The sequence below is a fragment of the Eucalyptus grandis genome, chromosome 1 (assembly GCF_016545825.1).
Source record: "Eucalyptus grandis isolate ANBG69807.140 chromosome 1, ASM1654582v1, whole genome shotgun sequence".
In the NCBI taxonomy this organism is placed as follows: Eukaryota; Viridiplantae; Streptophyta; class Magnoliopsida; order Myrtales; family Myrtaceae; genus Eucalyptus; species Eucalyptus grandis.
Genome location: NC_052612.1, coordinates 30,574,280 through 30,602,265, shown reverse-complemented (window position 1 = coordinate 30,602,265; position 27,986 = coordinate 30,574,280). Strand labels below are relative to the sequence as shown.

At 38.2% G+C, this 27,986-nt stretch overlaps 1 protein-coding gene, 1 non-coding gene and 1 pseudogene across 2 annotated transcripts; 2 read left to right on the top strand and 1 right to left on the bottom strand.

Annotated features, from left to right (window-relative positions):
* Positions 1-664: 664 nt before the first annotated feature.
* On the bottom strand, positions 665-6,720 carry LOC104455991 (annotated as a pseudogene).
* A 15,294-nt stretch (positions 6,721-22,014) lies between these two features.
* Positions 22,015-26,222, top strand: LOC104438504 (histone deacetylase HDT1). The gene is made up of 10 exons (XM_010051671.3): positions 22,015-22,156; positions 23,157-23,227; positions 23,323-23,534; positions 23,741-23,760; positions 23,854-23,898; positions 24,028-24,218; positions 24,912-24,998; positions 25,116-25,206; positions 25,619-25,751; positions 25,854-26,222. The coding sequence occupies exons 1-10, from the start codon at positions 22,144-22,146 to the stop codon at positions 25,912-25,914; spliced, it is 924 nt and encodes a 307-aa protein (XP_010049973.2). The 5' UTR covers positions 22,015-22,143; the 3' UTR covers positions 25,915-26,222.
* Positions 26,223-26,811: 589 nt separating this feature from the next.
* Positions 26,812-26,894, top strand: TRNAL-UAA. Its single transcript has one exon. It is a non-coding gene; the product is annotated as a tRNA-Leu (tRNA).
* The last annotated feature ends 1,092 nt before the right edge of the window (positions 26,895-27,986 follow it).

The window sequence follows — 27,986 nt, the reverse complement described above, 5'->3', positions numbered from 1 at the left end:
AAGCTACTAGCTTAATGAAGAATAAACTCGAAGACTCTCAAATGTTGAAGAAGCTTCTGGTACTACGTGAAGAAGCCCAAGTTGATCAAGAAAAGAGGGGCACACAATAAAATAATATTATAGTAGTTGCTGGAGTTTTCAAGAGAACAAGCTCTACGTGCATGGGAAATTTGTGCATGGGAAATCTCGAAAGAAAAGTCAACAAAAGCTACTGAAATTAGAAAAATGAAGAAAAATGGAGAAGTCACCAGAAGATCCGAAGAAGCCGCACGAGCAGGAGATAAAGAAGCAAAGTTGTAATTTTATATTAATTTTTGTACTAGATGTCGGTGGAGTATGGTGGGGAATTCACGCCTATAAATAGGCTTGGAAGTTGATCATTTGTGGGTGAGAGGTTACCTCCACCTTGTATGTGGGGGTGAACTCTTCAAGGTCTTAGACCTTCATTGTACTTTCATCAAACTAGTTTGTTTAACTAACAAAACTATTTCCTCCATATCTCATGTCCTATATTTTTCAAATTATCCTACCTTGTCCCTTGTTCATCCTCCACAAAATATACCATACACTTGCACATATCACAAACCAAAAATTATAACTACTACCAAAACCATGCTTTCGTAACGCACACATCCAAAATATTTTTTTTTAATAGATCCCTAGATTTAGTAAACACGAGTTCAAATTAGAAAAGTAGATCAAAATGAACAAACATAAAAGACCAACCGCTACGATCTGACATCATAAGAGAGGGAAAGGAGAACAAGTTGATCTCGCAACCGACGGGTATTATCAAAAAAACCGACGGGTATTAGAATCCCGCCACACACAGATGGTTCCTCATTACTATATCGTTCGACCTTAACGAAGGCAACGAAAGTTCAGGGCTTTTACTTTAAAGCGGCATCAACGACGAATGCTCAAGAGCAAAAATAGGAAGCCAAACACCTCGAACCGCACTAATAAAGATGTCCGTTGTACTCTAGTAGGGATTAACGGGCCTGCGGAAGTCTGCTCCAGCATAAACAGCGTCTGCGCCAAGCTCCTTCTCTATTTGCAAGAGCTGTGAATTTACAAACACGAGTCATAACTAACCTAACTACAAGAAATGATCCAAGTACAGGCAGAGCTACTAAATTTAATCAAGTAAACAAAAACAGAACAATACTGACCCGGTTATATTTGGCCTGCCGCTCTGACCTGCGTGGAGCTCCAGTCTTAATCTGACCCTGATCCCAAGAATAATGCCAAAAGAATTGGTCGGTTAAAGGTTAAATAAAGTTGATATAAGATCAAAGTGATGCTGTGTTTTTACCATGGCCAAACCCACAGAAAGGTCCGCGATAAAAGCGTCTTCTGTTTCTCCGCAGCGAAGTTTGGTACAATCGCCAAAGCAAAACATCTGAGGTAAGAATGCATTGGCTATGCTTCGTTGCTGTCCCAGACTGCCGCAGCTAGCCATCACTCCCCACCCAGCCACCTTTGACATCTTTACAGCCTTAATGCTCTCAGTAACAGATCCGATTTGATCAACCTGTTGTACGATCATTCCAGTCAGTTGATTGTAGATGTAGTCAGCTATGGATTGCATGTTCAAAAGTGATGATCTGTGATGTACCTTGAGAAGGAGAGCATTGCAAGTTTTCTCATTAATCGCCTTCTCAATCCTCTGCGGAGTACAATATGATTATGAGAGAGAGAGAGAGAGAGAGAGAGATAGAGAGAGAGTGTTGTAGATTAAGTTCCCAAGCTCACCGCGAGGTTGGTGCCCAACTGATCACCTCCCACAATTTGGACGTGTTCACCAATTTCATCGGTCATCTTTTCGTAGTTCTCCAAGTCATCCTGGTCAAAGGGACCCTCAATCGACACGATAGCGTAGTCGCACACAAATGACTTGTACACATTGCCGAGAGCATCTCCGCAATCTTCTGAGATCCATCATTGTTCTGCATAAACCAATGGAAGAGGATGAGCACTTTAAATCCTGTTTATGGACGACTACAAGAAGCACATATTTAAGCTATCAACGTTCATGGAAATTGATTTCTTGAGGGAGCATTATCACTTATTAACTCTTCAGAAAATGCATTCGACTGCATAAACAATGAAAGAAAGTAACCTCTTCCTTGACGTTCATATCATAGGTTCTATGTTGTCCATATAACTCAGATGCAGCAGCATCCATTCCAATAAAGACCTGAATAGGAAAGATATATTACAAGAAACTCCCCGTAAGTCCCCCTCTCCATGGATGAAAAAGTAATAAGTCAACCCCATCACCCCCCCCAAAAAAAAAAAAAAAAAGAAAGAAAATCCAAAAACATTAAACGTAAAAATAAAAGAGAAAAAGAACAATGGCAACGCATCCGACGCATCAGTTGGTTGGTCCAAGAACTCACTTTGTCAGTGTAATCTGCATTTTCAATGGCTTGTTTGAGCAATTCTAGAATCTCTTCGTTCTCCTGAATTACCAAAAAGCAACAATAATGTAAGTGAAAAGTCTAACAACGACATTCTGGGAAAAGAAAAGTAGCTCCCATTTCATTATAGTTCGTAAACCAATATATTTCACCTTAATAAATCCACCTGGGTCACGGACATTAGTTGCAGCCTGACCATATTTCTTCTTGATTATAGCCTTGAGCAAAGTACAAAAATTGTCAATCAAATAAAGACTCATCATTATAAAAATAATAGCTAAAAATGTGGACGAAACCACATTAACCAACTTTCACCGTAGATGTTTGATCCTCCTTTTTGTTCGCGCTATATTGAAAGACGATGTGAACAAATGCTCAATAACAGAGAAGTCTCAATTGTCCTGTCCTCTAAGTCTATGTTTGGCTATGACCCAAAAAAAAGTCTACGTTTGGCGGTCGAAACAAAATTCAGGAATAGAAAAAACTTTATCTTACTCTATGTTTAGTACTTGCTTAAGACATGATAAAGTCGTATATAAGATGAATATTACAAATATAAAATTATCCCACAGGGAAAGTTAGAAAAAAATGGATAGGATTTTTGTTATTTTTCTCGAATAACATACTTTTTAAATTAATAGATTAAAATAATGTGAATATAAATAATATTTTAATTCCAATATAAAATTTTAGATTCATTTACACTAATACATGTTTATACCTACTAATGGACATAATAAGATGTAAAAATATCTGATCTTATTACTGGGATTTACCAAACAGTGGATAGGATCTAAACTAGAAATCCAGTTTTGGAAAAATAATTTTCAAGATAATTTGACAAATATAGGTTTTAGCACCTTCAAATGGTCACACACTTCCACACCAATCTTCATGGCCTCCCTAAATGATGAAGCTCCAACTGGAAGAATCATGAACTCCTGCAGCATAGGTGCATAAGAGTAGGAAATCCTAGAAAAGACATATTAGCAAAATGTAGTTAAGAAGCAGACTACAGACTTGCATGGCAAGTTTGTTTCCAGCAAGTGAGCTTCCATTAATAACTTTAAAAGCAGGAACAGGCAATACCAATCTGCTGTTACCGGCAAGATTAGCAATATGCTGCAACCATGAAAAGAGGGAAACGAAGTTAGCATATTTTGATTTAAATGGACAGTGGAATAAACGGTGGAAATGATGTTGACTCACTGTTAGAATAAATATAAAATCGATTATCAAAAATTTGAGCACGTCGGTTGGTTGCTAGGTTCTAGATTTGGTTGTTAGTATTTTCAAAGAATGCCTTGATTTATGGTGAGCGTAAGAAGAAAAATGAAAATGAATTGGTGAAGCATGATTCTTGAAGAAGAAGATTGAAGACGGAAAAGCTACAAGCATTTAATGAAGAAAAGCTTCTGCAGCAAGAAGACAAAGAAGGCTAGAAGAGCTCATGGACGAGTTGTCCACACCTATATTCAAGTTCATTTATTGTGTCTTCCATCTCATTTTGTTTGTGTGCATTTCTTTATTTTTTATTTTTTTTAATGTTTGTCATGGTATGGACAAGTCCAATCACTACAAAGGTCGTGGACTTCAGATTTGTAGTTACACCGAAGCAAAAGGCATTTGAATTTCAGTATGCTCTCCCTGCTATCTATATTTGTGCCTTGTTCCAAATTTCCAAATTATATTTTTCTTTTGGTTCCAACACCTGCTACTATCTCATTGTGTTATAACTTCACTTATAGCAAGAAAAAAGTTTCATATAGTCAGTTGTAAATATCAATATACCTGGTATAAGATGTTGCAGGATACTTTTTGCATGTCAACAATATGAACAAACAACATCCAGAATTTTGAAAGTGTCAATTGAAGGCAAGTCTAGCAAGTTGGAAAAATGAAGAATTTAAGTGCTCGGAAAAGATGCAGACAAAAGCAAACACAGTGAAAAATGGCATTGCTGAAAGTACCTGATAGAGCGGAATTCTTCTTGAAGCAGCCCCGGCTTTGCAGACCGCAAGGGACACAACAAGTATAGCATCAACTCCAAGCTTCGCGAAAAAAATGTACATTTGTCGACAAAAAAAAGAAAGAAAAAAAAGGTCGCCACAACATGGCTGACAAACAAAACCATTAAAATAGTACCTTTTGCTTACACCAACCCCACTCGTTTTCAGTTCCATCAAGCTGCTGAACCATGATATTGTCTATAGCAGCCTGCTCTGTTGGATCCTACAACATGCAAGAACAAAGAAAACTACAGATCAAATGACGTAGTCACCTTGGGCGAGAAATTAAAAATCAGGCAAATTTACAACCTTCAATTGCATGAAATAATCATCTCAATTATCTTGCAGTTGGGGATTAAGTTAGCAACTAAATCCTAAAGAGGTAAGACTGCTAAAGAACAACTGTTATGAAACGGAAAGACATAACGAGCAGATTACAAATTGAACCAACCATTCCAACTAGGGCTGGGGCGATGATCTTGTTGACATTCTCGACAGCCTAAATACACATTAACACGATGATGCTTGTTAGCACAATAGGTAAAAACACAGCAATAGACATAACAGAAGACAATAAAAATAAATGAAAAAACGAATTGGTTTACAACCTTGGAAACGACCTTTTCAAGATAATCAGACCCACCATCACTCAGTTTGAGCACCTCATAGATCTCTGAAATCAAGAGGTAAATAGAGGTAAACAACGATGCAATTTCTAAAAGCTATTTACACATCTTCTCGACATCATTTTCACCAGCAAAACTATATGAACTACCGAGATGATAGCAGATCCGTGGAACTACACATGATATATCCAAAATGTGTTAAAATGAGGAATGTCGGAGCATAAAACTTTACCGGTGGATGCACAACTAGGAACAGCCGCTCTAGCAAACGTCCCGTCGTCAAGAGCCACATCAGCCTTTAATAGATCCCATCGATTCTTTAAGTCAGTGAAGCAATCAAGAATAGCAACAACTAAGAAACACACAAGCTGGATAACTGGCCTTCCAATCGGATAGGAGGCAATCGCCATATAAGCCAAAAGGGGCCAATGGATAGTTCGCCATAGGAGGCAATTGCTCGCCATATAAGCCTTTAAGATAATTCGCCATATAAGCCAAAAGGGGCCAATGGATAGTTCGCCATAGGAGGCAATTGCTCGCCATATAAGCCTTTAAGATAATTCGCCATATAAGCCAAAAGGGGCCAATGGATAGTTCGCCATAGGAGGCAATTGCTCGCCATATAAGCCAAAAGGGGCCAATGGATAGTTCGCCATAGGAGGCAATCGCTCGCCATATAAGCCTTTAAGATAATTCGCCATATAAGCCAAAAGGGGCCAATGGATAGTTCGCCATAGGAGGCAATCGCTCGCCATATAAACCTTTAAGATAATTCCCATATAAGCCATAGGGGGCAATGGATAGTTCGCCATAGGAGGCAATCGCCATATAAGCCAAAAGGGGCCAATGGATAGTTCGCCATAGGAGGCAATTGCTCGCCATATAAGCCTTTAAGATAATTCACCATATAAGCCAAAGGAAAAGGAAGCCATACGGGGTAATGGATAGTTCGGAGGCAATCCGCTCGCCATATAAGCCTATAAGATAATTCGCCATATATAAGCCACGGGGGCAATAAATAGTTCGCCATAAAAGGCAATCGGATAATCGCAGGGCCGCCCTCCTCAGACTCTCATTCTCAGGTGGCATCTCGTCAGTACCCTTAAAAGCCCCAGGTAACGCCACCGACAGGCCTACCGGCAACTCTCGCCTACTTTTTTAATTTTTATTTTGATCGAAAGCTCTCGCCTATTTGTTGACTTCAATTATGACCGGAGGCTTTCTCTTGCTTTTTTTAACCCTGCTTCTATCTCCTGGGCCGCTCGATGTGGGACTTTGCCCGCATCGCGTAAACTGTCTCTGGATTTAGTTTCATGGTCCTTCACCATGTCTTTAATTTTAGTAGAAGATGATTAGGACAAATTCCCAAAATCCACCGCATGCCTGGCTCTGTTAGGAACCTGGGCACACCTGGCTTTGATTTTACTGCTTAATTCCAACAAACGCCCAGAACTAAACAATCATGTCTAGCTCTGATACTATGTCGGAATTTTTCTTTATGCGGAATCGTGTAAAGAACATTCATAAGGAACTAACCTCAATCATGGAGTTGCCACGGTAGTCGAGGATCTGCCTTGCCTTTATCTGCTTGATCCTGGCCATGAGTGGAGCTCGAGCTCGGAGGACAGGGAACGAAGAAGACGATCGACAAGAGAGAGAGAGGTGAGATATTATTTTGACGATTGACGCGTTTTATGCTCCTTTTCCACCTTTATATCAGCTACGGACAAAGCACGCACTGTGCATGTAAGCTTGTATTCTGTGTCTTTACCATAAATTTTTCTACGGCTGTTTCATCAATTTTGAATCTCGCGACAAAATACCTTTCACCAAGTATTATATTTTGATTTTTATTTGAGGGGACTTAGGTTCTGTGTTAATATTGGACAGAGAGGGTCAAATGCAACAATATGAGTCCAACAAAATCATCCAACACAAACTCGGGACTAGTGATAACAAGTGCGGAATCTAATCAACGGCTTAATTCAAATACACTTCAATACGCTAATGAGAAGTAGCTAAGATTAAGTGAGTGACAACCTCATAATCTAATCAATAGCACTACATAGTAAAAACAACACTAGATGGTACTGCTCCTGGATGGATATAAGGATGCAATTTTGGAATTTAATCTATGACGATGGACAGTAGAGACAATACTAAGAAGGCACTATTCCTAGATGGATATGAGAACATAAGGTACCGTTCCTAGATGGATATGAGAATATTATATTGGAACCTAATCGACAACGATGAACGATAGAAACAACACCGGAAAGGAAATGCTCCTAGATGGGTACGAGAATACAACATTAGAATCTAATCGACAATGCTAGACAATAGAAATAACACCAAGAAGGCACTACTCTTAGATTGGTATGAGGACACAATGCCGGAGCCGAACAATTGGACAACACTAGAATTTAATCAACAACGCTACTTAAGATATAAACACTCACTGAAATTGAATCAATGATGGAAATCCAAAACTACCACTCAATCAGGCTAGGTTAAGATAACTAAAGGATAAAATAAAGAATTTTGATGTGTTGTTTGGGGGCTCTTTGTTGGGTGACCTGTGGCATTTATAGGTAACCTAGTAACCGTCAGTCGGTTAATCCTTCCTCAAAAGTCACTCCTAATTTCTCCCACATTCGTTGCTCCTTCCTTGATCGCCTTATCCACATTTTGTTGTTTCTTGACCTATCGACGGTTGCAAGACTTGACCAGCAAGCAATAATCGCTCCTTGAATCTTGCTCGCCCTTTTATGATTCAAATGCTTCCGCTTCAATCTTGACACCAATTCTACTTGAATTTTACGTCCACAGTAGTATATCTAGGCCTAAACACATGGCAATCAACTGCCTTACCATACAACTATGCATCTCCACTTATAGGCCCATTAAAACTCGAAACCTTGGTCATCCTTCTTCGAATTGCTACTATTTTTATTCCTGTGACAAGCATGTGATAGTGAGGATAATTTCAAATGTTAACAACTCTCGTAACCAGCACATGATGATAAGGGTAATTTTGGGTATCAACAACGATCTCCCTCTCGTCAAGTAGATGCCTCATTTTTTTTTATTGATTTTTCTTATAATTTTTCTTTTTGCATTTAATATGAACTAAAATCCGTTAACTATTTTACAAAAATTATCAGCAAAACTTTCATGTGTGTTTTAATCGGTTTTGGAACTCTTTCATGATTGGCTTTCAAATATTCATGTGTCACGATGGTGGGTAGGAAGCCCCTGTCAACCTAACCCCACCTATTCGAAAATAACTAAATTAAAGAAAAGATTGTTAGTACAAACTGGAAATTTAAGACCAAGTGATCCACCCACACATGAGTACCATGAAAGTGACTTGATCACTGGGATAAGGATGACCGATTCTTCTTTTGGTATCAACAATTTGCGTTATGATAAAAAATCTTGTGCGCGTTGTTTTAACTCAACTTTCTTCCAAATCCTTTTTTTTTTTTTTGGTAAAGAACTTTCTTCCAAATCCTTTCGTTTACTTTTAACCTAAAAAACTTGTGCACATTGATTTAACTCCCTTAAAAGTTACAAATAATAGAAATTTAGACTCCATTTATTTCACAAAAAATAAAAATTTTAAAAAATATGTTTAAAAAAAATGATCGATGGTACCGTCAGTATCTTTAGTGCATGTTCGTCCATACCGATCTTGCGTGTGTTACAGACCAATACACCTTCAAAAGTGTAAACGTCCTTGTGTATACTAGTTTGATTAGTATACTCCTTCGTCCGACCACTTTCTTTATCCTTTTCTTTTCTATTTTCTTGTTCTTTCTCATTGAAGATTAGTCCGAGAAAGGGATAAAAGTTGCCTCTCGGATGTCCTGGAAAGGACCAATAGAATGCGCGGTAGCAGCAATAATGAGCACTAACACGTGGGAGAGGTAATTATTTATATGAAGGGCGATTGGACTAATGCTGACCGTACGACTGGTGTTCTGAATTTTGTTTTATTTTGTGGGTTTAGAAAACGATGGGTTCAGCTACCTTTCCTTGTTGACTAAAGCTTGGAGTGAGGTTCGAAAGTCCGTCTTGTCGATTAAAGCAAGTTCCACTAAATCGGGACACAAAAAATGTCACGATTGAAAAATGCAAGTGGATCATCGAAATAGTTGACGCTGATACTAGGTTGCTTTTTATTAACAAAGATCCTACTATCTTGTGAGCAAAATTCTTTAATACTTCTTTTTGGCCGTATTATGTATTATTATAATCGATTTCCAAGAAAACGAAAAGAATTTTTATGAGATAGGCTGAGTAAGTTATTGAAGGCACTTGTCAAATCTTTCTTGGTTGGAGCATAAAAACTATGAGTATTGAATTCTAATGAGTTATCTTTTCCCAATAACTCTGTGGAAATTGCTGAGATGTATGGTTCCCTCTGGAACCCTTGTACGAGCTATATGATCAAACACCGTGAAAATAAAAGTATACCAATTGCTTGCTTTACCCTTTTCTTTTTCGTATTCTTGTTCTTTCTTATTGAATATTATTCCGAGAAAGGGACAAAAATTACATAGCCAATTAGTTGCGGATTCCATGAATTTACTATTGACTTATTTGTGTAATTTTTTTGACAAATTTAATGGGCAAAAATGAGAAGTAAGGTTTAGAATTTAATTTATTATCCTCATAATGGAAAGCAAATAATTTCCAAAAACTGATTGGTTTCATTTGCTGAAATAACAAAGAAACCGCTACTCACTATAGTAGGGAATTTAATAAGAGAGAGAAAGAGAATCACGCACGCACGCATGCGCGCACATGTTAATATATGAAAATAATGTTAAAAATAAGCAATCGATTATAATATAGATAAAAAAAATGCCATTCATATAAATGAGCCTCACTTTCGGTCTGCTGTTGATACACTCAATGCTCAAGCACCATAGGAAAATGCTAAGAAAATAATAAAATGCACCTAATCGACACATGTTAGTAACGAAACCAAGTATGATGTGTTACCATCTTCCCGACGTCCGATAGATTAATCCAAGAGAAGGGGAGTAAGAATGAACAACTTATATTATCATTTCTTTAGCTTGTTTCCCATGAAATACTAAAGATTTCAATGATGTTGATCTAGAGCTTGTCATTCCAAAAGGGCATGCTCGAGTATATTGCGCATAGAGAGAGCTAATCATGACTTAATTAGTGTATGCTCTCTGTTATGAAGCTTAAAATGGGTGGTAATTCCCCTCATAAGCCAACTCATTACCTTTAATTATCCCCGTTCATTGTTTCCTTTTTGAATAATCTATCGCACAAGCGAAGAGGCCCCCAATTATGTGGGAGTTCAAGAATTATTTTATAAATTCCATAAATTGATTGGTTTTTGACTCATGTCGATGACCCTACTTAAGAACAATTTGCACGTAATTAGCAAAACTTATGCATGCAGGTTGCCCTCGTTCCATTTTTCATGTATCCAAATCATTATTTTATCTCCAATAAACAGACCTGCTTAATAAGTTTTCCTGAAGTAAATGATAGGTCGACAATTAAATTCAGCGACGGGCTGATTGTTTTGCCTGCATTTTAGTGCAAACACATGCTCTCGTTCATGTGCCAGAAGAGCTTTTGCTTTCTTTGACTACAGCGGATCAAGACAACCGCGTACAGAAAAAGAATTCCCCCGCCATAAAAAGGAGACGGCTTTAATTGGGCATCCCATGTGCACCGAAAGAATTCCCCCACCGCAAAGAGAAGACGACTTTTGTCACGACGTATTTGTCGCAACTAAGGGTCCGTTCGTTTCGCAAAAATGGACCATCTCCGGAAAACATTTTTTCGAAGTCATTTTCCAGGAAAATGGTATATTTTCCTAATATTCTGCTAAAACTTGAATTTTAAATAAAAACATTTTCCACCGTTCATTAACTAATTTAATTGTTGATGAAAAATTATCAAAAAAATTGAATTTTAATATTTTTAATTGACCAAAAATATTTGTATTTTTAAAAATACAATTTTTTATTATTTTCCACCGTTCATTAGTTTTATTTTTTTATATTTTTAAAAATGAATTTTTAATTATTTATATTTTAAAAAATCGAAATTTTTATTATTTATTATTTTTCTTTCTTTCTTTTTCCTTTTCTTTTCCTTCTCCTTCCTCCTTCCTCCTTCCTCCTCCTTCTTCCTCCTCCTTCCTCCTTCCTCCACCGCCGCACGCCTGACGATGGCTGACTGCCCGGCGGCCGACTAAGATCCGGTCGCCAGATCCGGCTAGCTTGAGGCTCGATTGATCTCGCCCGAGCTCGGGAGGTTCGTCGGGCTCTAGCGAGCCGCAAGCTCGCCGGATCCGCGGCGGAGCTCGGCTCCGATCCAGGGCGAGCCCGAGCTCCGCCGCCAAATCCCAGCAAGCTCGCGGCTCGCCGGACCTCTAGCAAGCTCGGCAAGGCCGAGCCCCGCCCGGCTCGCCGGATCTGCAAGGCCAAAGCTTCGCCCCAAGCCGGCAAGGCCCGAGCTCGTCGGGCTTGGGCGAGCTTGGCTTCCACAGATTGGGCTAGGCGAAGCTTCGCCGGCCTAGGGCGGAGCTCAAGCTGGCTCGCGGCCGGTCGCCGGTCGCCGTCGTGGCCGGCCACCGGCCAAGCTAAGGAAGAAAGATGAAAAGAAAAGGAAAAAAAGCATAAAAATAAAACAAAAATGTGTTTGTAAAAAGATATAAGGTAAAAGAAGTCATGGAAGTGGAAAACATTTTTCTCATCTTTGAAGGTAGTTACATTTTCCTTGAGTAGTTGATTTTCCGCGAAATGAATACCAGAAAATCCAGAAAATGTTTTCCTGTAAGTCATTTTCCGTGAAACGAACTGGGCCTAAATGGCCTGACTAAAAGAGGGGGAAAAGAAGGACAAAATCACGGATGCCAATGGAAATTGATGTACTCTGTACGTCAACTGACATGCATAAACTGAAATTAACGCTTGATTGGGTTCAAAACATGTTGATGAGAGATCAACGACCAGGGAACATTGAATTGTACCTTATGCATTCCAAAAGCAGTGATAAAGTCCAGTAAGGTAAATGCCCTGGAGAGCGGCTGGTGCATTTCTTATCATTTGGAGCTTTGTGAAGTGCGATAAGATGTTTTGGTCCGCCATATCATAAGTTGGGATCTTTTCCCAACTTTGATGCAATTACAGAGTAGGTACCTTCATAAAAAAAAAAAAAAAAAGGAAAAATTTCAAAAAAGGATTCGATTATTTTCTTAAATAAGGGTCCGAAGTAAATTTTGTTTCAAATAAGGATCTAAAGTGGCCTTAATTGTTTCAAATAAAGATCTGAAGTGGCCTTAGTTGTTTCAAATAAGGATCCGACCTCGCCAATCACCGACCAACTAAATTTTCCGACTAATCAACGTTATTTTTGTCATTTGACACTTCACCTTCTTCTTTTTTTCCTTTATTTATTTCTTTTTTTTTTTTTGGTTCTTCTTCTTCCTCTTCGCTGGTGGTTAGCCAGCCACCAATGATGCCCATAGAGGGCTAAGTGAGGGTTGCCCCCGTCGGCGTGGGCGACCCACGCTGGCCACAAGTGAGGGATGGCTTTGTTTGAGCGTGGTGATCCTCGCCCAGGGGCCATCTGCGAGGTCGGCCCTTATCGGTCCCAAGCGAGGGCAGCCGATGAGGTCGTCTAGCCCTCGTCAACCTCGCTCGAGGCCAGCACAGGCCAACCTTGCACATGTTCCCTGGGCGAGGATTGTCATACCTGGGTGAGGCCATCTCTCACCCAGCCCTTTGTGGGCATTGCCGGTGGTCGGCCGGCCACCGGCAAAGAGGAAGAAGAAGAACCAACAAAATAAATGAAAAGAAAAAAAGGGGAAAATGATGAAAATGCTCTTGATCGCTAGAAAGACAGGTCCTTATTTGAAACGAATATAGCCACTTCAGGCCCTTATTTGAAACGGATATAGCCACTTCAAGTCCTTATTTGAAATAAACATAACCACTTCAAGTTATTATTTGAAACAACATCCACTTTAGGCCCTTATTTGAGAAAATGATAGCACTTCAGGTCCTTATTTGAAACAATATCCACTTCGGATCCTTATTTGAGAAAAATATGGCACTTTGGATCTTATTTTGGAATTTTCTCTAAAAAAAAATGAAATTGAATAGGTACTTTTGTAATGTTGCGTAGAGCAAAGCACCGAATCTGTTTCTGCGTCCGGCGCGTGAATTTGTGTCGGCCAATCTTTATCTTGCAGACAAGACGCGCTTTGACCCGAACAGGAAGTCGTCGGATAGACTATAGAGACAAATACGTGAATGATGAACGTGAGATAAAGCTGATCTTGCGTAATTTTCCCAAGTGGTCACGGCAGTTTTGGACTAGATTTTAACCCAACTACGTGGACCATATCCCAAACTCCACTCAAAACACGAGTAGGGTTTTTTAATCGAGAACTTCAAATCCAACTCAGTTAAATTCAAGGAATCTCGGACATGTATGAACCGAAGACTTTGGATTATACTTCGTCCGAAAGCTATCGTGTTTTCGGAGAAATTCCACATGTATAGATATCTAAACCATCGTCTCACCAGAATTTGCAGTCCGTTCTTCAATTGGAGGCCCTGTCGCCTTTCCCGAGAGAAATAAGAGAGACAAGGGGGAGAGGATGTTGTAGACTGGGGGGAGAAAGAGAATATTATATTGCATTGATGAATAATTAATGTGGTTGAAAGATGAAAATATTTTTTAGGGTACTTTACCTTTGTGAGTAATAGTATTGTAGTTCAAAGAAATTAACTATGATATTTTTTGAATTAGTTAGTCGGGTTTGAGTTTCACTGTATGACCTAAAACATATCTTTGACTCATATGGAACCTTGTAGCCGAGTTTTTTCACATGCATGGGACCTCAAATGCTTTCCACAACTCGAAATTCGATTTCGACCTATTGAAGTGCAAGCTAGTTAGAAAACTAATTAATCTCGACCTGTTAGCATCCCTAGAAAGTAATAAGTCAGCTCTACGTGGCCAGCGTGTCATATTTATCTTGGTGAAAAGGGAATATGTCCGATCAAAAACGGGAAAAAAATCTCACCTTACACGAGTTAGGTGGTGACATTCCAAGGACGAGATGTAGACGTGAGAATCTTTGATGCCAGCTTAATTAGGATTTGGGACGAAGTCTTTATCAGATATTATCGTTTTTCTGATGACTAAAATATTTGATTAAAAATATGTTTTTTTTTTTTTTGGTAAAGGATTAAAAATATGTTTCGAGTTTGAGTCAAACAATAAAATTAATTTAAGTGAAAATATCAAATTCATGTAAAAATATGGTTTCAGTCCGAACAATAAGAAATTATCAAGATACTTTCACATTGGAATTGGATTTTAAGTTTGAGTAGATTTCTTATTTTGAATTAGCAAGTCAGATAAGGAGATATAAAACTGGAATTCTACTCAGTTAACACGAAAGCATGCAAGAGAAATGTTAGAATTTTCTCTCTATGAATTTTTCGAGTGAGTTGTATGTGAGAGACTTTGTTAAAAAAAAAAAAAAAACAAACTTGTCGGTATTACTTTGGGTTAACATAGCGTTGGAAAAATGCTTGTACTATTAGGCTATTGTAAACGTTCTAATTCTTCTAATTTGTTGTGGATTTCTTTACAAATTTTGTTCTATATGGATTCGAATTTCTTAATATTTTATTATTTTAATATTAGTCTACTCAAGAATTATCTAATGAATCACTTGATTCGAAATTAAGGGATAGGTAGACATTACAAATGATTAATTGATCTCTTTTTCTACCTCCCTTACTCTATGTTTTTGTTAATCCCGTCTATAATGATTGATGAATTAACAACTATCAATTGAACTTATTCTTTCATTTGAATTGGTATTTTTGCTTATCTTCGTATATTGAAACTTAGGGAAGTGCTTTCTAAACATATGTATAAAAAGAACACATTTCATTTAGCTCCTTCATCTTCATGCTTACTATAACTAGTTATTTCGGTTTTCTACTAGCAGCTTTAACTATAACCTCAGCTCTCTTTATTGGTCTGACCAAGCTACGACTTATTTGAAATTAATTGAATGAACACAACGCATAAAAAGAAATCTTTCTGTGGTATTGATAGACTCTATATTTCCTTAGAGAGTCAATTTCCAATTAGTGGTCATTGACTCTTTTCGTAGAGTATAACCAAAACACGTAAATCTCTATTGTCTTTATTGTTCTTCGCGGGTTTCCTTGGCACTTTCTTCTTTTTGCATTGAGCTTGAATTGTAAAATCTAATAGCTTCGACGTTATTCACAACAATTTGTATCAAAGCTAATGTTAAGGTTTCTAAAGTTAATTTGGGACTTTTGTTTGATCATTGTCTAGAAATTCTATTGTTGCATTTATGACTAGAGCGAAAATAGAAATTAATAATTTAAACAAAACAACTTTGCATTGTGTAGCATTAAGATGCATGCCTTATTACCAACCTAAGGTTTGGCGAAGGGATTAGATGACAAAGATAAATTACTAGAAACAATAAAAGATGCTGATAAGATAGAGTCGATGGAGAATGCAAAAAGCATGATGCTGCTGATTCTATCGAATGAGTGTTGATTGAAGTGGTAAAAAAGAACGATGCCGCGTGGATATCTCGAGCTGAAATTTTAAGTACTACCAGGCAGCAAACATTTGCCTGGCAACCTCCCAAGGAAGAGCACTTATCTCTTAGGAATTTGACTGGTTGTGATACAACATAATATTGCCAATTAGCTGAACCTCATCTCCTTTTATTATAGCTTTTGGTGTTGTGAGGAGTCTCACCTGCTGTGCACAGTGAATAGCAACTGATGCATACAGTTATTAGCAAACAAGGTTGTAATTAAGTCTGAAAGTTCATAAGCAGAAGATTTTTGTTTCAAAGCTGAAGAAGCACTCTTGTATACTAGCAAAATCAGCTGTAGAGTGCTTCCTCACATATGAAATTTCCACAGAGAAGCACCCTCCCTTTCTTTTCTTTTTCTGGGCTAGCGTTTAGAGGTTTTGGAAGAGAGGGACAGGAGGGGAGGGCACAATCTCCAATAGTAATGCAGTATTATTTGGCACTATAGAAGTGAACATTAATTTTTCCATCGCCCACATTGCTCAGTTAATATTTTTATCCTTCTTAAAAGCATTATAATCAGAACCATATATTGTTCTCTGTATAATATACACTAGCAATGTAGGACGAATGAAAATTATGGTTGAGATTTCCAGTCAGTCCATTTAGGTGTCACCTTAAAAATTTGGATTGAAGTTTCAAGTTAACAGGTTCCCAAGCCCAGCGAACTAAAGGTTGAAAGAACACATGACCACAGTAAAAGGATTTTAGCAGCAGAACTGTCTGCTAAACAACAGCAGTGCATATGGGAGGCCAGCTTATACATGTGCATTGCAGCGTTTGTTAAATGATCTAAAGATACTCATTATTAGCCTGAAGTATGGTCCAGTAGAGCTGTAAGTGGAGATAAAAGCTCCCAGATTTTAGCAGCAAAGTAGTTGCTTAAAATAGAAAGAACCAGGTTTAAAAACCTAGAGAAAACTTTAGTGTGCAAGATTAAGGACTGCAGAGACAGACAAGTTAGGCACTTAAGTGGAAGTCATATACTCATCGTGGACAAAATAGTCGAGGATATATAACAGGAAAAAGAGAAAAACGAATTGTTAGACAAGGGAATTTGTAAATCTGACTTTATAAAAACTGCTAAAGAGGTTATCATAAAATTACTGCGCAGAATGATTGATAAAGGATCACTTATAGGTTTAAGTTGCCATCTTGGACACTTCTACCTAGAACTGACAGATTGATAGGAAGCCAGCCCCTCATACCTGCTCGTACTAAGAAAAACCTACAGAAGACAAATTTTATAACTTAAAGCTAAAACATTCGGTAGAAGTTAGGTCTATCCCAATAAATTAAGGATTCAGCTGTACTCCAAACCACCTGTAAATTAACAAGAAAGCTATCATTAGCAACATTAGATGATGATCAGTATGTTGTGCAAGACAACATTATACAGTAACAGCCACAAATTTCACAGAAGACCAATACAAAACAAGATATTTTCTTCATTCGAAAATAACTAGGCGAAGCGATAATGCAAACCTGTGCAGTTTACCATGTAATGCTAGTACATGACCATAGATGGGGACAGAAGATGAATTGTCAGTTTTGATCATGGAAGATACCAGCCAAAAATGGCACCTTTTCATCTCACAATATGGCAATTATCTTGCATGCACAGTAAAGAAATGAAGAGTCCTGAACAAATCATGATACAAAATAGAATTCGGCTAGATCATTGGTTTTTAAACCTTGTACAGTTACTAAAAAATGACAACAAGTGTAGCGTATTTGGTGCAAACAGAGGAGGAGTACTTCTGAGTATCTACCTATTCCTCAAATCCTTGCAACTTACGAGTGGCGACTAGTTTTTAGGGGCAAAAATATTGTAGTGATACACTCAAAATGAGTATCATAGATGGAAAATCCAATCAATTATCAGCCCAAAGTTTCTGAATTGAGAAAACACATGCAAGTTGTGAGTGAGGTTTCCTTAGAGGTGAGGCTTCAGGGAGGAACCGTTACTCAATGACTTGCACTCAGAAGCATAGAGTACTATGGTAACCTGGCAATAGAGCAACCTTCTTAGGGTAAACAGGAAGAGAGATTTCAATTGCTAAAATTGCCTTTCAGAAGCAGCATAGGCAAGAAGAAATGAAGAAGATTTCTGCATTGCCATTGTTTTGCCATCTAGAAGAGCAAGACAAGGAAATTGCAATTCTTGACTGTAGTTTGGACAAAACCAATTAATTGGCAAAACTCGATGGAAATTCAATTATCTTCTGGCGTTGGGGCTCTTCTAGAGTACTAATAAATCTAGCTTTTGTGCTTTGGTGATTTATGGGGGCCATAAATACGCAGACATCATTGGGCAGATTTGGTATTCTATTTGTTGTTTTCAAATACAACTTTCATCCAAATATTTCGTTTTCTTTTAACCTAAAACGTGCATGCGTCGATCAAACTACCTCACAATCAGTGGAAACTTATATTAGCTCTAGCTGGATTGTACCCCATGCATATGTCAGAGAACAGACGAGGTTGTTCCTTACTTTTTTGTTTCTTTTTCCAGTGCGCATTTCTAGTTTTCATTTGTGCTGATGATGTAAACATTGCTAGTAATGATTATCCATACATAAACTTGTGATTGATTATGCAGCTTATTTCTTTCCATGATGAACATGATATGCTACCAAATTACTTCGCTTAAACTGAGGTTCATCTTATTTTGATTAACTTCTGGCTCAAACCAAGTGTACTGTTGCATTACCAAGTTTAGTGTCTCCCTTCTTCAAATATATAGCTTGAATTAGGTATTGTATAGAGGCACCCACCAATCCTATAAAATTTTGGTGCACAATGGCATTTGAACCACTGAAAAAGGAGATTCACCATTGTTTAGGACGCCACTTCATGGAAGAATGCATTTACCAATCACAAACATATGCCAGCAAGTCCAATGTTTTGACAGTATGATTCTTCTGATAGTCTTTATTTGTACAGCTTTCTTCCTCTACTTTCTGAACTGAAGCTACCTGATCGGCAACATGAATGGCCAAGAAGCCAACTTAATATAACTTAACACATATTCGTGAGATGTGGAGAACCAGCTTCCCCACATAAAGTTTCTCTCCTGTTCTCACAAAGAAACTTGACGACTTGGCCCAGTTGATGTTTGATTGGTCTAACAAGCCCAGCTAACCTCTGCTTAATTTCATTGTTGTACTTCACATAAGTTGCTAACAAATTGAGACAATGTCTGCAAATGTCTTGCATTGTTGTGATAAATAAGAGGTGAAGCATGAAGAAGATTGAGGGGCAATAGGAGTTTTGATATTCAGGATCCTTATTAATTCAAGGAAGAAATGTCAATGAAAAAAAAGTGACTATCTTTGTCAGACCTTTATTTTCATTAAATTGAATCGACAAATTATTTAATGAGCAAGAGCATAAGTATTCTTGTTCTAGGTTTGGCATCTGCAAAGTGTGCACTCATATTACCCTTATCTCGATTGATAATGTGCTTATGCACTTGCACCCTGTCTGAGAAAAACTGTATCAGAGAAGAGCATCAGCAGCAATGCTAGTCCAGAGCTCACTATCATGAAGAAACTCTCGGCCCAGATGAAAGAGGCAGAGATGCAATGAAGAGATAACTACATATATAACGAAAACGACATACTTATGCTATAACAGACAAAAGCAATCAAAATTTCCGCACTTACAAGTGTACTGAAGATAAATGTCGTGGATAGCAGCTCGAGTTCTCTTTCTGCTATTATCTGCAAACATTCAATTAGATACGTGTAAATGCACAAGATCCCCCTGTTTCAACAATCATCCATGCAAGTAACAACACAAAGTCATTCCTGCATACAAATCAGATGTGCTAGTTGTCCAGAATCTTATTTTAGAAAATGGCAAGGATTGATCCATATTTTGGGCGCTACATCATCTCGTCTGATTCATCTGATCTTTATAGACTTAACCACTACAAATCTAATGCAACTCCAAAAAGACAGAGCAAAATAACGTTTACATCCTAGTTCTACACAAACACCATTGAATTAACCATAAGTATAAAGTAAACATAAGACGAATACATTGCTTCTTCAAGACAAGCAAGAATGCACGAGATATTAAGAAATACAGTATTTGAGATTTTTTTTTTTATCACCGCCTACGACTTTAAAAGCTTAAGAAGGCGTGATTTACTATATAATTATTCTAATAATTCCTCTCATAGTTAGTTTGGTTTTTTCGCCTGGTACTAAAATATTAAATTGAAAATGCCTGAAAAAATTTAAACTCGGGACTTTCTACTCCATTATTATACGAGATTTGGAGGGATTCCAGTCAATTGTATCATTTAATTATTTTAATACATTGGGTCAAGGGAAGTCCATCCACGCACCAAGTCCAAGCAAAGCAACCAGAAGAAGAAGAGACAAAACGAGTCAATGAAGGATCGCAAATCTAAGAGCACGAGAACCCCTTCACAGCAACAAGCAAGAGAAGGCTCGATGAAGGAAGAGGAAGAAGAAGACAGACCAATGCAGCCATAGTGGAGTCAGGCAGCTTCGCGCCGGGAACGACCTTCCCGGGCAGAATCGAACCGGCGACGGCCAAGTAAGCGAAGAACGTCCCCAGCAAGACGACCTGCAACGACTCGTCTCGTCGGGCGGGCTGGACTTGACTGGACTGATGCTATTAAGTCTCTTTCAAACGGATCTTTGCGTCTCTCGTCGCTTGCTCTCTCTCGATAAAAGTTGCATCAGTGGATTATAGTATAACTTTTCGTGGGTTCATCTACTAAAAATTGTTCCTTCATTTTAGAAAAAAGAGGAAGAGATTCTTGAAATTTTTTTTATAATTTTAAACTTTTTCAGTATAATTGAACTGGGTTTGGTTCGGGATTGAGACGAGGACATGTAAATCAATTACTCATCCACCTCGTAATTCTTGAGGGATTGATCAATTGATTTCAAGTATTCACCAACCTCTATTTACAAAATTCTCATATAGCGGGTTAGATCAATTTTTAGTCAACATTTCATGAAAATGTGAAAAGTTTTGCTCCAAATTTTCCCAAGTATCACCAAAACGCAAAGCTGTCCATTATCATACTACCTGAAGACATATCCAATGTATATATATTGGTAAGAAGGGCTTGACTTGATTTATTAAATTATAACTTTTCAATTTACAGAAAAACCGATCAGATCACTTAAAAGAAAATATAAATTACTCGCTTTTTCTCTTTCTACCGAAATTGCTGCAATCCATTTTTTCTTTCAAACTATCCATTTTGTAAAATGAATAAATGAAAATGATGACACGGCAAACCGCATCAGCACTACATCAATATACTCTTCTAACTCTTTTTTTTTTTTTATATGGAATAAGAATTAAAAGCTTAAAAAAAAGCGAAATAAACCTTTTTAAATAATGAATGACGAAAGACAAATGATAGACTGTGACAGCTATGCCACCCAACCACCAATGAGGGTTCGACGGTCTTGCCAACATCTCCTAAATGATGGAGCACATGGGGGTTCTTTAGCATTGAATGTTTCAATAATTTTACTGAGTCTAGTGATTAACATAACATCTAAGTTCGCGTTCTTCTTATGTCCAAGAAAGAACAACCAAAAGTAAATGGAACTCTTTATACATCCGAAAATCGAGATAAAAGTCAATACAATTATTAATGTGATTATTTATATCGTATTCAATATGATACATGGAACGGTATTATCATTTTGAGATCTACTTTTCAAATAAACATAAGTATGAAAGATGGTTGAAATATGCCATTGAAAACCTACTAAAATTAATATAATCTATCAAGAACATAGAGAATGTAAGACATACACTTAGTTAAATCTAGTAAAAATTGTGCATGAAATGGTGATTTGAGTTAGCTACTCTTTTAGTATCCACCCATATGGGATTTCTAGGAAGAGGATTAAGATGGTCATTGCCATCACTCGATGTAAACATTTCTTTTCAATCCTCATAAACCTATCCTATCGTCTTCACCTGTCAACCCAAATTCAAACCTTAAATGAGACTGTCTCAGCCATCGATTCAAACACAAACCTGTCATGACCATGAAAATTCAACCCACCTTTCTAATTTCAACAATCAGTCTACTCAATTTACACACGACACGAGATCAAACAGGATGAAGAAGGGACTTCGACACTAATGAAGAAAGGACGAAAGAATCTTGACCCGCGCATTTCATCCCGGCCGTCCAAATTAACGATCGCAACAACTCACGCGTCGCGCGTGGCACCACATCGCAGCTCCGGCGAGAGGGAGAAATCCCTCATCATCGATGATCGCACGTATAAATACGCAGCACCTTTCGAACGCCCTAAAATATTTTCTTTTTCGCTCTGCAAAAATTCATCGTCTTCCAGAAAATTCACCGCACAGTCCCCTCTCGAGCTTCTCCGCCGTCAGCAATGGAGTTCTGGGGTGAATCTCTCTCTCTCTCTCTGTAATTTGTTGTGATCGTCGTTTCGTGATCGCGCTTGCCGTGAAGCCTGAATTCTCGCGCTTCGCCTTTCGATGCGCGATCGTCTCGCGCCAGTCCCGGCCTCGCCGCCGGGCGTGCCGCGATCGTCTTCGTTCGCGCTCTGGACCGGCACGGCGTAGGCGCCGCTTCGCTCGGCTGAGGTTTTCGTGTCGAGCCGCGAGGGGACTGTTTCCGCGGCTCTCTCTGTCGGTTCGTCGGATGACTAGGGTTTTGAGGGATGCGTTTCTCCGTGTTTTTAACTCGTGTGGTGTTCGTGTTGTTCTGCTGTTCGTCGGATGGCTAGGGTTTGTGTGGAATTTCTTGCGAGTAACCGCCGGTGCACTGTTGAATTTTCTTCCCCGTTCTTCTGTTGGTGTGTCATCATGGTTCTTGTTAGCTAACTGCTTGATTGTTGCCCTCATGGGAAATTCCCGACGTGGACCGTGTGTTTGGCAAACTAAAATAGCGCATGAGGTCTATATTCTTTTTTAGCCACAGGATAACCTTGCCATTTAGAGTAAAATTATGTAGACTTTGGTTTCATGTTTTCTCTGTTTCGCGCAAACTCGTCTGGTCTGTATGGCAATTCTACGTCAGGAACAGATGCCGTATTTATGACTATTCAAGTTTGGTATTTCTTTGTCTGAGCTGTCTCTTCTTCTTATTTGCCTTGTCACCGATATTTTCTGCAGGCTTGCATTAACCCATAATTAATTTGTCGAGACATCTCTATTGTTCAAATAATTCAGTTTCAATTTCATGGTTGAGATCAAGAATAGCTTAAGCTTGCTGGATTCTTTGACATCATTATCGGTGTGTGCACTGCATTATAGCTCTGGGATCCAATTATTACCATTGTGTGTCACAGTGCATCTTTGCTCTGGCACCTGAGCAGATGAAGCACAGTTCTCCTTTTGGTTCCTAATGAGAATTTTGGTGTTATGTGTGGCCCTTGAACAGGTGTGGAAGTCAAAAGTGGGGAACCCCTCAATGTCGAACCTGGGGCTGAAACAGTTGTGCATTTGTCACAGGTGATGATCATGCTATCAAGTTTGTTGCAATATTTTTTTTCCCTACTTCTTGGAGCTTGTGTTGTACTTTTGCTTACATTGGTTTGGTGACATAGGCCTGTCTCGGAGAAACCAAGGAAAAAACAAAGGAATCTGTACTTCTGTATGTCCATATTGGGGTTCAGAAACTCGTCCTCGGAACTCTCTCTGCTGATAAGTTTCCCCAGATACCTTTTGATCTGGTGTTTGAGAAAAGTTTTAAGCTTTCTCACAATTGGAAAAATGGAAGCGTCTTCTTCAGTGGATATAAGACACTACTTCCATGTGGATATCCTTTTTCTTGATCTTGAACTCTTAAAAGTATGTTTGTGTGACTCTCAAAATGGCCCTAGTCACAACAAATGCTTTTCGTCCTTTATGTTTGAATATTGCATTCATCAAGCATTTTCTTGGAAGTGAGCAGCAAGTAGTAAGTTATGTCTGCTTGTCATTTACTTCTGTTCTTTCCTTGACCCCTGCTTTGTGGGCCATCACATCCGACGCTGACAGTCCATGTGAGTATTTTTACAAATGTAAGGTTAATTTATTCTTTTTTCTTGTGGTGTGCTGTTTTGATTTAACAATCTATGCTTGTTCTATTTCTTCAGATTCTGACTCCGACACTGATGAGGGTCTTCCAATTAATGTTACTGGTGAGTGTTCGAATGGGAGATGATTCAGAGATTTGTACTTGTTGTTAAGCTTGACAAAATGGTTTTCTTGCTCATTCCAAGATAGTCATTCTGTAGAAAACTTAGCTTGGTTTACTCATGCTTGTTCAGCCCAAGCTGATGTACCTGCGAAAAAAGCACCAGTGACTGCTAATGCCAATGCAGCAAAGCCCAACCTGGCTTCTGCTAAGCAAAAGGTAAAGATTGTTGAATCAAACGAGGATGGGAAAAATGAAGGGGACGATGATGAAGATGCTGATGTATCTTCAGATGATGATGCTGAGGATGATTCTGGTGATGAGGTACTTTATGAATGACATTTTCGATCAGTTCATCTTTTTGTGAAGGACATCTTTAAGGCTATTGACTGCTGCAGATTCATTGAGCTTCTGCTGAGTTGGGTGTGTTCTGAGAAGATTTGCTACTGGTTTTGGAGACTTAGTTTTCCTTTTGGTGATAAAATACTGAAATGATTTAATGGAAAAAGAAAAGAAAAGAAGATAAAAGAACTGAAATGGGGGTCAACTAGATCAGAGAAACAGAATAATGCTGGCCTTAAAATTTTTAGATTATTCTCTATATGGTGGCTGTTGAAATACTTGACCCATCTTTAGATGGTGGTGACAGAACATTGCTTATAGTAGAGATGTGGAGACTTATCAATGATTAACTGGAGATCATCATAATCTTCTAATTTGAGAGGTTATTCCTGCAAATCATGGAGATATATGTGGGCGTGATAGGTTTTTCTTTGTCATAACTGTATTTATGATATTTAACATATGTATAAAATTTATGAGGGTGCTAGTCTGCCATGTTAATGCTGGTCTTTTTTTGTTGCAGATGAACCTAGAAATCCTTAGTAAGAGTTTTAATAAATGTGTATTTGATACGTTTCCATTTCATGGATTTCCAACGGAAATAGTTTCTCAGAGAGCCTTGGACTTTTAAGTGCTTGATTTATACCTTGATTATATTTGCCTTTTTTATTTCAGGACATGGTCGATGGAGGTGATGAAAGTAGCGATGAAGATGATGATGACAGTGAGGAAGGGGAAAGTTCTGAAGAGGAAGAGCCTAAGGTTATAGGAAGCATATGCTCTGCATTATATTTGAGTCATGAAAGATCTATGTTTGCTCATTTCTTTTGGGAAGATTTCTGACTCACTGATAGCTTTTTCTTTTTTGGATTCTTAAAGGCTCAACCAAGTAAGAAGAGACCTGCTGATTCTGTACTGAAAACCCCTGCGTCAGATAAGAAATCAAAACTGGAAACTCCTCAAAAGACTGGTATGTTGTTTAAACTCTAAAGCATAACTCCTGCCACTCGAGGGAAAAAGAATTGCTGGAGAATAGGGAAAATAAGAGTAGAAGGATTAGTGCAGACTAATTTTGATGTCATCTGTACCACAATAAAGTTTCTTGGTTGAAGTATTCTCAAAGTTTAGTTTCTGAGGACCTGTTCATGTTGGAGTTTGATTGTATTATAGTCTGTTTCATGGATGAAGAAAGTCGAGGTCTTTTTGCCATTCTTGCTTCAAGTTGCAATTTCTATGGGTGTTTTATTCCTGATGCTACTTTTATCTATAGTTGGCATGCAATGACTTATGAGCAAACTATACTCTTACTCATTAAAAATAAAGCCACAAGCATATTGTGTTGCCATTGAGATTTACAGTCGCGGTATGTGATATCGGTGCAGATGGCAAGAAGGCCAGTGAGCATGTAGCAACTCCATACCCTTCTAAGCAAGCTGGGAAGGTGATTGCCAGTAAAGGTCAAGCTAAGCAACAAACACCAAACTCCAACGAGTTCTCGTGCAAACCTTGCAACCGGTAGATGCTTGTCATCTCAAACAGCATCCATAGGAGTTATACAGTGTCAAAATTTTGATGTTTTTGGAGTCATATTCACCAGGCCGTTGTCATCTGTTGCAGGTCATTTAAGTCGGATCAGGCTCTTCAATCTCACAACAAAGCGAAGCATGGTGGAAGCTAAAACTTTGGGAAGTCCAAAGACACTGGCGATTTTGTCCGACGGAGGTGGGTGATGCCAATCGAAGAGGCTCTGCAACCAGGATGTTCTTTTATTGTTAGTTGTGGCTTTTCATGACTCCATTCTGGAACGAACTATGGGTCTTAACGATCTGTAACGGCTTAAAACGTTTGAAGTTGAAATACTCGTGTCCTTCAGTTAGCTGTTCGCATTTTGAGCCCATTCGAAACTTTGCATTTGGGATTTTTCATTATGGTTGCTGATACCGGTGGTTTGGTTGATAAATCCAAGTAAATTTTAGCATGGTTGATGTAAGGCGATTGTGCAAAGTATATCGAAACTTGAGCATTGAGAGATCGGAGACTATGATTTCAGTTAATAATACTGGAAGAGTTAATGGGATAAGAGGGAGGGGAAGTGAATTTTGTGTTAGTGTTGTGAGTCAATAATGAAATGAGGGAAGATGTAGCTAACGTCGATGAAATTTTCATTTCTGATGGTGGTTAGCAGTGGTGAGTCTGGTGACTACGGAAACGCTCTATCAGGAATCGTTCCTCCTAAAAGAGCAGAGAGATGGGCATTCTGACGAGAGTGAGATGCGGGCACCACTTATGATGGGAAAAAGATGGGGATTTTCTTGAAAATTGAAGGGCTCAGAAACCATCGGAAGGGACATCAAAACAGCGACGTTGTAATAGCGCCGAAGCGTGGGGTGCTATAATTCTAAACCATGAATGCTCCGTGTTATCTATATAAGCAATGAATTCAGTGCCGAACATTTTTAGTGCCTTCGTAATGGTGGAATCTATGAAGCAGGCTGTTCTAGTTTGGAACTCGATTAGTGTTTAAAAAAAAGACAAGTACGATGTAACAAATTTTTGGATAATACTGACACGAACAGCAGGTTTGCCCGAGAGGTTAAGGGGGAAGACTTAAGATCTTCTGCACATAAGTGCGCGTGGGTTCGAACCCCACAGCCTGCATTTTTCAGCTTTTCATTCATTCCCTTTTTACTCCCATTGTTTATGGTCTCTGAAAATGTAAGTACGTCAAAACCAAATTTTCTTTTAATATAAAAACTCCTTGATAGAAGGAACATAAAATTAATTTTGAACTCTAATAGAATAGAGAACCAAAAAAAAAAAGCAAAACTTTGAATAGACAATAGTAAGAGCTAAATGAGCTGTGGTGTCTGTCGAAACTATGTCATTATACATCTTCATTTTTGTTCCACGTTGCAAGATAACTTTGACAATGTCTACACTGATGAAAGAAAATGAACTTTTAAGTCTCTAAGGAACTTCTTTAATGGGTTAAACTGACTTGACAAATTGATGGAGATTTCATTCGTCCTCTTCTTGGCCATCCCAAAAGTAAAACATGTAATTGGAGATTAATGGGGAAAACATTTAAAGTAATTATCAATGTGAAATAGAAGTGGTGAATAAAATATTGGAATTTGGATTTTTCGAAGGTGAAGGAGAAATAAAAATTGCAAGAGAAAGGGGATGGTGTTAAGACAAAATTTGAAGGAAGAAATTTAACTTGTTGGAAGATATGCTCGAGATTCCGTTTCTATCCTGCACTAAATCAATTAGGAATTAGATTGAAATTGAGATTGATTTGTTGAGATTAGATCTGATTTGTAGAATATATCATTGCCATTTATGGTGTACATCTTGTACTATATTTGTAGAGTATTGTACATTCAGGAGAATTGAAGAAAATACAAGATTTTTCCCTAAACTCCTCCTTCCAGTCACGGTCTTCATTATTCTTTTGCTCCTCCTTGCTTCCTTTCACAACTTTGGAGGAAAAGCAAAGCACAATTAATGTGGATAAGGCTGCTTATTCATTTCTAAACTTTTTTTTATATAGTGAGAAATTGCCAATGTGACTATGAGCCGTCTTATGTGACCTAGTCGTACAGCTAGTATCGAGGTGAATAATTTTTACAATTTTCTTTTAAAATTTTAAATTTTTGTATAAACTTTTTATCTAATTTTCTTTTCTTTCATATTCTTTCTTTTCTTGTTCTTTTTCCACCGTCAATAATAGGGGTGATCAGATCCAGG

Excerpts from the sequence above, each read along its gene's own strand:
- LOC104438504 (XM_010051671.3), top strand. Across the intron at positions 23,228-23,322 it reads CAGTTGTGCATTTGTCACAG|GCCTGTCTCGGAGAAACCAA; the intron begins GTGATGATCATG and ends TTGGTGACATAG. Across the intron at positions 23,899-24,027 it reads TCTTCCAATTAATGTTACTG|CCCAAGCTGATGTACCTGCG; the intron begins GTGAGTGTTCGA and ends ATGCTTGTTCAG.